Here is an 11238-nt window from a genome sequence, read left to right on the forward strand (position 1 = left end):
TACCTGCCTGGGGTTTTTTCTTGATCATAGTTATTTAGTTATTTGGTTTCTGGATCGTTTGATATGTTCTATTGCCTGATGTTTGTTCTGTTTCTGTTACTCTGGCTTTGTAAGTTTCCTCCTTGACTTTTCTTTTTCTTTTTGATTGTTATTATAAAGGTGATGTACAGAGGAGTTACAGTTACATAAGTCAGGTAAAGAGTACATTTCTTTTTGGGCAATGTTACCTCTTCCTTCACTCTCTCCCATTTCTTCCTCCCGTCCAGACCCAGAGGTTGTAAGTTCATTTTCAATGTAGTGTCTAGTGAGTACCACTGCTGCATTTGTTCACCCTTTTCCCCTCCATTTTTGTCCCCCCCTTGCTATCCCAAAATCCCCATTGATTTTTCAAGTCAAACCTATACCCAAATTCTGGGATCATTCTGAGAGTGAAAGGCTTCTTAAAGGTACCTCAATTGTTCCACCTAGTCCAAGCCAAAGGTCTAGTGACTCCTTCTCCATTTGAGAGACTCATTTAAAATAGGTTTTGAAGTAGGAGTAGGAGTTTTTTTTAAGAAGTGGATGTGGTGATGAACACAGCCCTGTTCCAGTGTTTGGGTGTAAGGACACAGGGGAAGGAGGGAGGACTGCTTTGGTTTGCATTATGAGGAGGAAGCCATAGACACTGATGTCTGAGGGGCTGGGTTCAAATCTCAGCATTGCTTCTTTCTAGTTGGTGCCTAGGGCATGATATTTAACCTCTATAAATGTTGACGTTGTTAGTTGTAGAAAGGGGTTATGAATACTGGCTTGTTGGGGCTGCAATGGGGACAGAATAAGTGTAAAAATTACACCCACATAACACATCCTTGGTATCCTTTTGCTGTGACCGTGGAATAGTTACTCGGGCCTCTGATTAACCTGGTACAACCCTTAGAAGTCCCCAAGCTAAGAAAGGAAAAATCATTGTAAGCTGGGTGCTGGTGGCTTACGTGTGTAACTCCAGCTACTTCAGAGGCTGAGATCTGAGGATGGATGTTTGAAGTGAGAAACATCAGTGAGATGCTTATCTCCAGTTCACCAGCAAAAAGCTGCAAGTGGAACTGTGACTCAAGTGATAGGGTGCCAGGCTTGAGCAAAAAAAGCAAAAACAAAACAAAACAAAAAAAGCTAAGGGAAAGCACCCAGGCCCTGAGCTCAAGCCCAAAGCCCAAAGCCCTGAGCTCAGGCACCAAAACAAAACAAAAGCCATGGCAATGAGACCAGCTCAAAATGTAAGCACACGGTTTATTTTTCCCTGGGGTAGGAACAAGACCAGCTGTGTGCCAGGGCCTGTGAATCCCCGTCCCTTGGTGACCCAGCCCGGTTTCCATGGTAACTCGAGCATCCTTGCTCCTCAGGCAGGAGGTGGGGCAGGGAACATGGAAGGGGCTTCCCCAGCTCCCTGGGGGTACTCCTGTCCCCCTGAATGTTCCCGCCTCCTCCACAACTTCCTCCTCTGTGGAAAGACGAGCAGTGATGGGGATCTGCTTTCTCCTAACTCCATGCTGCTCCATGGCTCCTGACCACCCTCCTCTGGGCACTGGTCCTGGTTCTCAGGAAAACCTCACACCTGGCCTTGTGTAAAATGCCAGACAAAAAACCCTCCATAAGCCGGGCGCTGGTGGCTCATACCTGTAATCCTAGCTACTCAGGAGGCTGAGATCTGAGGATCATGTTTCAAAGCCAGCCCAGGCAGGAAAGATGGTGAGACTATTCTCTCCAGTAAACCACCAGAAAACCAGAAGTAGTGCTGTGGCCAAATGGTAGAGTGCTTGCCTTGAGCTGAAGAACTGAGGGACAGCGCCCAGCCCCACGACAGACCAAAAAACCCCCCAAAACAAAAAAAACAAACTGCCATACAGGACTGTCAACATTGTAAACCCAAAAGAGGATAGTTTGGGCAATTAGCCCCCCAGCAGGACAGGACAAAGAAGAGTCTCCTCCTAGAATGTATAAAAACCTAAGCGCCACCCCCTGCCCCCCACCCTAAACTCCCTCTCTTCATCTCTCCAACCCTGCTCGGTGTTCCATGGAGTCCTTCTGCAGCCACAGTTAAAGCCTGTTCTGGTCTGCTGAGGTCTCTGCCTTCTTTCTCTCCTTTCGTCCACTTGATCTTTCCTACTGTTCATGACTCAGTTTCTTCAGTTTCTTAACAGGCAGGGCCACAGTCAGTCCCACCTCCACATTATGGATAAGGAAAATGGAGGTTCCCAAAGGCAGTGGGGAGCCAACTGCTTGGCTTTGACCCTGGCCACTGTGGAGTTCTGAGGCCCAGGAAAGGGCTTCAGCTTTATCTCAGAGGCCTTTCACTTCCTGTGGGAAAATGAGCACAAAGAACAAAGCAGGTCTTGGCCAGGAGCCCCAAGGCCAGGCTGTGTGTGGCCTTATTGTGGGGCTGGGGAGGCCGGGGTCTGAGAAGTTGATCATGGCTTCCCCATTCTGAGCATTCTGGGTGCTCTGACTTTCATGATCTTCCCAAAGCCTGCAGGCCAAAAGGCAGGCCTCCCAGCTGCACCTCTAGGAAGTGGGGACGGGGCGGGGGGAACCTTCCTGGTGGAGCTGAATACACTGTAGAGCAGGGCTGCGGCATCCCCGGAAGGGAGATAGACACAGACCCTTGACATCAGCATCACCTCTTTTAAGAAAGAAGCCTCTGGGGGATGTTTGTGTGTGGGGGTGTCATGGGGTACACTTCACTTGGTAGCATGGAATGCAAGGGGAATGAGTGCCCCCTAGGGAAACGCTGGGTCCCCAGGGGGAAAGGCTGGACTCCAGTCTGCGGGAGCCAGTCTGCTACTCAGAGGACTCCTTTGGCATGTAAGCCACGTTGTCGTAGGCAGGGGGTGGAGAGGCCGTGGGGCTGGGGATGTTGAAGTCTGTGCTGAAGGCATTTGGCAGGAAAATCACAGACTGTAAAGAAGAAGAGAAAAACCTCAGTGCAAGTCCTGGCCAGGCTCTGAGGCTGTCAGCCAGCCGGGACTCTGAGAAAGGCTCCTACAGATGTGTTCTGCAAGGCAGAACTGTGCATGCAGAAGGTGCATTCAACTATCAGTTCAGAAAACAATCCCACATTGGTTTACGAAGGAATTTCTCCAGGAGCGATAGTGCACCTGGGCAGTGTCTGCTCTGGTTTGGGGATTCCATAGATCTTATCTGGGCCTCTGGCTGCTTCCTGGGTGGGGATCTTGTGGGTGGGATGACCTTTCTTTTTTTTTTTTTTTTTGGGTCCAGTCGTGGGCCTGAACTCTGGGCCTGGGCGCTGTCCCTCAGCTCTTCAGCTCAAGGCTAGCGCTCTACCACTTGAGCCACAGCACCACTTCTGGCTTTTTTCTTTTTGCTTATGTGGTTCTGAGGAATGGAACTCAGGGCCTGAGGCATGCAAGGCAAGCGGTCTACCACTGAGCCACCTTCCCAGCCCTGGGATGACCTTTCTGAATCCAGCTTATTCTCTCACTCCAAGCCCACAGTGTCTTCATCCTCCAGACCCCATGCTGCAACATTTGCACTTAGGGCTTCCTCTGTCCGGAATCCCCACCTCTCCCCTACTCTAGTCCAGGCCTCCCATTTGCCATGGACGATGGAGTGTCAGTGCCCCTGGTATGGCGCCCCCTGTGGCCATGAAGTGAATAGGCCCATCTTCATCCACCCCTGAAGGCTTCTTCAGGTCCTTTGGTGTCTGAGTGTGGAAGCTCAGACCCGCCATATTGTTTTTCAGAGGCAAATGGGAAGAGGCTGGGGGCAGAGAGGCTGGGAAGTCTTCCTCAGGAGCCCAGATTGGGAGTACTCACCGCATTGGCTTGGGCACGAGTGGCTTGACATCCGAAGTGGGTAGCGATGACTGCGATAAAGAACTCCAGGATGGTAAAGATGGTGAGCACGGCCAAGTAGCCCCTGCCCACATCCTGGAGACCAAAATCCACAGTCAAGGCCAGTCAAGAGTGCGCCCCTCCCCACCCGCTGATAACCCGGCCAAGCCAGGCGCTGGTGGCTGACGCCTGTCATCTTAGCCACTCAGGAGGCTGAGATCTGAGTATCTCATTTTGAAGCCAGTCTGGGCAGGAGAGTCCGTATGACTCTGATCTCCAGTTAACCACCCCAAATCTGGAATGGAGTGGCTCAAATGGTAGATAGAGCACCAGCCTTGAGCAAAGAAGCTCAGGAACAGTGCCCTGATCCAGAGTTCAAGCTCCAGTACCACCAGGTGGGGGATGAGCTCCCCGCTGTCAGCCCAGCCTTCTCCTCTTTGCCAGGCTGTCTCTGTGCCCCACCTGGGGCATTTGCATTCTTGGGGCAGGGTCATGAGATCAGTACATGAATGGAGTCTGTTGGGACTGGAAGGGTCCAGCGCTGTAGACTCTTTTGTCCCTCCCCTTCATGGGTACCATCCCACCATCCCACTTTTACCACCAGAACTTCCAACAACACACCCAGTTAGTGACGCCAAAATCCATGAGCAAGATGGCGGTCCCAGCGAAGGCCGCCATGGCACTGAGAGCGTTGGTTCCCAGGCTGCTCCTCACCTGCAGGAGGCAGAGAGATGGAGAGGAGCAGGGGTCACTGTAGAGAGAGGAGAAAGGCCAAGAGGCCAAGGGGGAATCTCTGAGCCCCATCTCAACATTCTCTCTCCATGGACAAGACAGCTGTGGCCATCCTAGATGACCCATGCATAGTTGTATTGTTTGGACTGCTGTCCCTGCCTCCTCCTCTTCCTCCTCTTCTTCCCTTCCCCCTTCCTCGTTTCCTCCTCTTCTTCCTCCTCCTTCATTTCTTCCTCCTCCTCCTCCTCCTTCCTCCTCCTTTCTCTGAGTGACTATGAATACTCTATCCCAGGGCCCACACTTTCTACCCAGGATGGCATTTTGGAAGCACAGCTGTGTATAAGGATTGGGGGTCGCCCGTATGGGGCATATAGGAGCTCCCAGGAAAGGATGGTTGAATGGGCCAAAGGGTACATGGATAGGAGGCAAAGGGTTGGGTGGGAGCCAGTGGCACCCTTGCTCCTGGTCCCCAGCTCCTTGCAGGACTCACCAGGCAGCTGGCGTGGTTCTTCTCGGCTGCCACTGAGAGGGAGCCGGAGATGATGAACTGTGGGGAGAGGAGGCCTGGTGAGGTTTTGGCTGGGGCGCTGTGCAGGCCACACCATCCCAGACGCCAGGGAGAGTGCAGTGGCTACTTCCCAGCCACCGCCTTGTCTGTCTCTTGGTCATGCTCCTTGGAGTCTCTCTAGGGCTGTCTGAGGAAGCCTTTAGGGGTTATTAGCACCTACTACCCAGGGAACATGGGCCAGAAGCTTCCAAAGTAAATATTTTCATTGACATTATAGCAGAGTCTCATAGCATTCATTCATCAAACATTACCACAGGTGTGGCCTAAGTATGGGACAGCTGGGCAAGAGGGAGGGGCTGACATTCTAATTAGGCAGCCTGGGTAACTTAGTTAACGTGCAAAAGGGAGAGGTAGAGAGGGCTGCGGTGACATCATAAGGTGTCCTGGGGGTGGGCTACTCGAAGTTAGACGGCAGGGAAGACCCATGAGAGAAATAGAACATGGAGGGTGCCACAGTTGTTTCCAAAGATGGTTCTGGATAGACCTGTGTCATGGCGCCCACACATGGGGCGATTAGCTCACACTGAGTTCTGGGTGGGTCCTTGAGACGGGCTTTGGTGAGGGAATGGAGCCGCCTGGTTCTGTGTGGTCCTGGTCTAATGCTCAGCAGGCCGGCAATGCGCTGTGCTCAGCTGTCATTCTGGAAGGCTCTGAAGGATGAGGCGTGTGGAGAGAAGCCAGCAGGGGTAAGGGGTGGGGGAAGGCCAGGCTGAGGTTTACCATGAAGGTTGGGGGTAAGGAGTTAGGGTTAGACCCCTGCCCAGGAGAGGCTGAGCTCAGGGAGAATGTCAGGGGTCGGGTCGGGGGAGAGGTGAGTCTGAGCAGGCCCCCCCTCCACGGTCCCCACACTCACGCAGGCTCCGCCCCAGAAGGGGACGCCACCTTCGATGAAGAGCATGCCCAGCGGGCCACGGCGCACCATGAGCAGCACGCTGCCAAAGCCCAGGTGGATGAGGCCGATCAGGATCTGCACCGTCTGTGGAAAGCAGCCAGGGCTCAGCCAGGCCAGGCTCAGCCCACTCTTGGGGCTCGAACTCAGGGCCTGGGCACTGTCGATGAACTCTTCTTGAGAGGCTGACACTCTATCACTTGAGCCGCACCTCTACTACTGGTTAATTAGAGATAAGAGTGTCAGATCACAGACTTTCCTGCCCAAGCTGGCTTTGAACTAAGGTCCTCAGATCTCAGTCTTCTGAATAGCTAGGATTACATGTGAGCCACTGGTGCCTAGTTTAAATTGAAATGTTCTATCTATCTATCTACCTATCTATCTATCTATCCATCCATCTATCTATCTATCTATCTATCTATCTATCTATCTATCTATCTATCTATCTATCTATCTATCTATCTATATCTATCTATCTATCTTCTGTCATTTACTGTCTCATAGAGACCAATATCTCAAGGCCATCTGAGATTCCAAAAGAGTTCAGAAACAGACTTGTATGCAGGGTGAGCCCACAGGACGTGGGTCTGGCCTACCCCTCCATTTGTATCCCATTTCCCTCCTTCCTTTGCGCATCGTGTTGCATCCCCTCCTTCCGTCTCTTCCTTGAGCAAGCCACACGCATTCTGACCTCAGGACCTTTGACTGTGCACTCTTCTCTACCTGGCAAATCCTTTCCCCTCACACATTCCCCTCCACCAGATCTCCCATGGGTTGGCTTCAACCTAACACCTAAGATTTGGCTGCCATGTTACATCTGTCTCCTCACGCCCCACAGTGAACTTTCAGCCCTTCCTTGCTTATGAGACTCATCTACTACACTTAGCCTCATTGTCCTCTGTGGTTGTTTGTTCACAGTCTTGGTGTCTGTCATCTCCCGTGGTGGGGAGGGGGACAGGTCCTTGTCTATCTAGTGCAGGATGGTCTTTGCTACATGTCTTCCTCCTGTTCCCCTCTTCCAGCACAAATGCTCAGGCATCAGCCCCCACTACCTGCTCAGCACCTGCATCTAAGGTCCTGCAGAGAAGCCATTTATTCTCACCCCCAAAGCTTTGGGCTCTCCAGTCAGAAACGTGTCCACGGGACGCAGGTCAGGGGGTTGGGTGGCCCTGGGTGCTTGCGCCCCTAGCGGTGGCTCTTCAAACTGCATAATTCCGGGGGGCTGGCACATGGAGGTGGGCAGAAGAGTGGGAGGTGGGCGGAGGCCACTGGTGTTGTTGGGCGGGATGACGACAAACACTCCATTGCTGGCCGGAGGGGCGGACATCGTGCTCAGAGGGCCTGGGAAACAAAGGCTCGGCAGATAGGAAGGCAGTGATGGAGGTGACACATTTGCAGAAATAGCAAATTACCTTACCTTGGTTTACTGCCCTCCCAGAGGGGGCTGGGGGGGGGCGCCCCAATCCTGGACCACAGCCAGGGAGGTCAAGACTCACATGAGGAGTCCAAGACCCAAGGCTTGCCCTCAGGGTGAGGCTGAGACTCAATCCCAGACTTCCTGATCTTAATGTCTATACTATATGATGTGGAAGGAGCTTTAGTTTTCACCTCCAGGCCTTCTGTGTGTGGGACATGCATCCTATCCGCGAGCTATACCCTCATCCCAGTGGAACCTCTTGGAGGATCAGGTATTGAAGTGTCCTCCTTTCCTTATAGATGGTACGAGACTTGCCCAAGGACACAGGGCTAGTACAATGCCAGTTTCTTGATCCCGAGAACAGGACTTGCCTTCCTCTTCCAGCCTCTCTGCTCACAGCTGTTGAATCTGGGCATAGGACCTCGTGGGGGACTTTCCTGCCATGGAACCCATGAGATTCATCACCAACTAACTACGGAAAACCGGAAGTGGTGCTGTGACTCAAAGTGGCAGAGCCCTGGCCTTGAGCAAAAGAGCTCAGGGACAGAGCCTAGGCCCTGAGTTCAAGCCCCATGACCAAAAAGAAAAAAAAAAGCTGTGCTCATCCTTGCCAGCCAAGATAGACACACAAGGTGCTTCACTGAGATGGTAAAGTGGACGACGGAGGTTCGTTGGAAGGCAGCCTGTGGATGTTGAGTGGTGTTATGGGGAAAATGAATCAAGCAGACCCAGGACAGTACTGAACACTGTCTCCTGAGCATGCGTGGTGGTTCTTCAGTGGAGGTCTCCTTAGAACCATAGACCTGTGGATCCCCAGGGACTACTAGGTATAAAGACCTCAAGTTGCTTAGAGTCACATGGAAGGGACAAGAGAAACTTGCACTTTAGTCCAACAAAACTCATGTAAGTATTTCCTATGAGCAGCAGCAAGCTTAGGAGCTGGGAAGGAAGAGGTGAATAAAGGCAGGTAGCTAGGGATGGGTCCCAGACTCCTGCTTTCCACTGGGAATAGTACTGACTTTACCGAATCAGTTCTCTCCTGGGGTGGAATCCTGGCTTTGGCAGAGTGAAGGGACCCACATTGTACTTCACCCCTTGGGAGTAACTTCTGAAATGCTTGGTTGGCAATCAGAGATCATTGAACTGAAAACCCACAGACTCTTGGATGAGTGGATGCCGGCCCTGCATTCCCCTGAATCAATTCATTCTAAAAACCACCATGGTGCCACCTTAGTTGTGAAAGGATATTTTAATACCAGAAAGTCAGGAAGGGCTCATGTCAAAATAAAAGGATAATGTCTTCACAGAACAGACTTAAAGAGGTGAAAAACACCGTCCTCGTTTTCACCTTTATGGGGGCCATTTCACCAGGGGAAGTTAAAATCTGTGAGCAGTTTAGCACTGTGGGCAGAGTTGGTGGATGTTCTCTGGGGTGGATTGAGAAGGGCTGAACAACCCCGAGGGATCACGGGCATAATTAACAACATCTCTCCCAGATAGGTGGTGAGAACTTTGATAAAACAGAGAGCGTGTGATTCTCAGGAGAAGAGAAACACCTACAAAAATAGGCCGTTGGTCTTGAGGTAGGGGGAAGTGTCAATCTCAAGCAGGGATGTGTCAGAGTCTCATAGATACCTCTTTTCTTGATCCCCTGAAGCCCAAAGCCAGGGTCTATTCATCTACCTGTTGGATTCCAAAAGCCACCTGGGCCAGGCTAGCAAGTCCCCACCACCCAGGCATGCATGGCAGGGTGGGAAAAAGGGACACTACTTTCCCCTCCCTCTCCCCTCCCAGAGGAGACACAGAACACACCACCCTTCAATAACAGACCCCATGTCAGCTATCCAGGGAACAGAGGTAGAGACAGCACAGGCCTGGACCGTTTCCAAAAAACACTCATCCCAACCTGTCCATAACACCGTGAAGGAAGTGTGATCTACCTGTGCTTCAGACATGGTAAACTGAGGGTCACAGATGGCAGTGTGGATGGAGGGGGGGCAGCAGGTGAGTCTCTGAGCCTGACCTATTTGGCAGAGAAGTTAAAGCTGAAGTTTCAGCTGAGTAAGGCTTTAGGGATAGTGGGTGGCTGAGAACCTGTCATCTTAGCTACTCAGGAGGCTGAGAGCTGAGGACCTTGGTTTAAAGTCAGCCCAGCAGCAAAATCTATGAGACCTTTTTTTTTTGTCTTTTGTCAGTTGTGACTCTGGGCCTGGGCGCTGTCCTTAAGCTCACCAGCTCAAGGCAAAAGCTCTACCTCTTGAACCACAGCACTACTTCCAGTTTTCTGGTAGTTAATTGGAGATAAGAGTCTCATAGATTTTCCTGCCTGGGCTGGCTTTGAACCCCAATCCTCAGATCTCAGCCTCCTGAGTAGCTAGGATTACAGGCGTGAGCCACTGGTGCCTGGCTCTATGAGACTTATCTCCAGGGAAATACCCAAAAAAACCAGAAGTGGAGCTGTGGCTCAAGTGGTAGAGTGCTAACCTTGAGCTAAGAGCCCAAGGGACAGCTCCTAGGCCCTGAGTTCAAGCTCCAGGGCTGGTCTATACACATACATACACAAAAGTGACAAAGCCTCAATTTAAGGAGCTGGCTGGGAGAAATTTGAACACAAAGTCTGCATATTGGTTCTGCGTGAGGGGAGAGACTCTCGAGGACCGGGTGGCAGGGCATGTCTGTAGAACACAAACCCATCTAACACCCTTTCAGAGAAGCGCCACTTCAGGGAGGGAGACGCTAGCTCACAAACCCCCAGAAAAGCCCTCATTTTCCCTCCTTCCCCTTTAACCAGAGAAATCCCGTTCTCGTCTGCCTGTGCCTGGGTGGGAAGTCCAGCCTCGGGCAGCGCTAGCCATCACTGAGATGGGGCACTCTATCACCACAGCCTGGCAAGACAAGTCTTGGCCACAGGACTCTCTGTGAACCATTGCTGGATTGTTTTTATAAAAGCTTATAATAAAAGCCCACCTGTTCCTGGCTCAGGCCTGGCATGCGGGAGGTGCCCATACCTGCTGGCGTCTCCTTGGAAGGTAGCACCATCATTGTACCTGTGTTGCAATGTGGTCCTGCAGCCAGAGGCTGCCCTTTAGTCCCAGCTGAGCCATTCCTGGGCAGCTGGGACATGTCTTAGGACCTTCTTCATGAAGGACCAGAGACAGCTTTGTTCATTTCCAAGCCAGAGCTGCTGGCTGAGGAGTTGACAGGAGACGTGAAGGGGGTGGGGGGTGGGTAACTTCTCTGAAATGGATAGGAGCACATCTGGGCAGAGGCTGTGCACCAGAGTGCTGCAGCCTTGGTTAGTGGTCAAGCCCCAGGCCTTGGGCTTTATCTGGTAAGTGATGGAGCTACACCCCCCCCCCCCGAGCTTAACTTGCTGTGTAACTTGGGGCAAGTTGCTTCTCCTCTGTGGGCCTCAGTTTCCCATCTGTCAAATGAGTGGCTATGGTCTTGTGGAAGGTGAGATATCTCGGGCTTCCCAGGATGCCCCTGTCTACGTGCCCTGTCTGCAGCTCTGCTCCCTGGCCCGCCCTTTGGTGGACTGGGCAGAAACCAGTTCCTTCCAAATCTGGCCACATGGCACCAGGCAGTCCTGGGATTCTCCAGCCTCAGCCCTTCTGAGATTCAAGAGATGGCCCAGGCTGTCTCACTGTTCCCTCAGGTCTGGGAAAGACACCAAGAGATGGAAACACAGGACTAGGGGCAGCCCTTTCCTGTTCACACCGGTGCTTCCCTGCCCGGCCTTCCTCAGGCCTTTCTAATGTGGGCTCCATTCTTCTGTGCGCACTGCTGAGGCTCAGGGGGCAGG

The 11238-nt window shown here is 52.1% G+C and overlaps 1 protein-coding gene across 1 annotated transcript; it reads right to left on the reverse strand.

Moving 5' to 3' along the window:
• Positions 1–2814: 2814 nt before the first annotated feature.
• LOC138833523 (membrane-spanning 4-domains subfamily A member 15) lies at positions 2815–7358 on the reverse strand. The gene is made up of 6 exons (XM_070031792.1): positions 7119–7358; positions 5981–6103; positions 5050–5106; positions 4449–4541; positions 3810–3923; positions 2815–2931 (listed from the first exon to the last, which is right to left on the reverse strand). The coding sequence occupies exons 1-6, from the start codon at positions 7341–7343 to the stop codon at positions 2815–2817; spliced, it is 729 nt and encodes a 242-aa protein (XP_069887893.1). The 5' UTR covers positions 7344–7358.
• Between the last annotated feature and the right edge of the window lie 3880 nt (positions 7359–11238).

Source organism: Dipodomys merriami, unplaced genomic scaffold, assembly GCF_024711535.1.
Source record: "Dipodomys merriami isolate MVZ:Mamm:240054 unplaced genomic scaffold, mDipMer1.0.p SCAF_21, whole genome shotgun sequence".
Classification (NCBI taxonomy): domain Eukaryota; kingdom Metazoa; phylum Chordata; class Mammalia; order Rodentia; family Heteromyidae; genus Dipodomys; species Dipodomys merriami.

Excerpts from the sequence above, each read along its gene's own strand:
- LOC138833523 (XM_070031792.1), bottom strand. The coding sequence starts at position 7,343 with ATGTCCGCCCCTCCGGCCAGCAATGGAGTGTTTGTCGTCATCCCGCCC. Across the intron at positions 4,542-5,049 it reads AGAACCACGCCAGCTGCCTG|GTGAGGAGCAGCCTGGGAAC; the intron begins GTGAGTCCTGCA and ends TGCCTCCTGCAG. Across the intron at positions 2,932-3,809 it reads CTCGTGCCCAAGCCAATGCG|TCTGTGATTTTCCTGCCAAA; the intron begins GTGAGTACTCCC and ends TCTTCTTTACAG.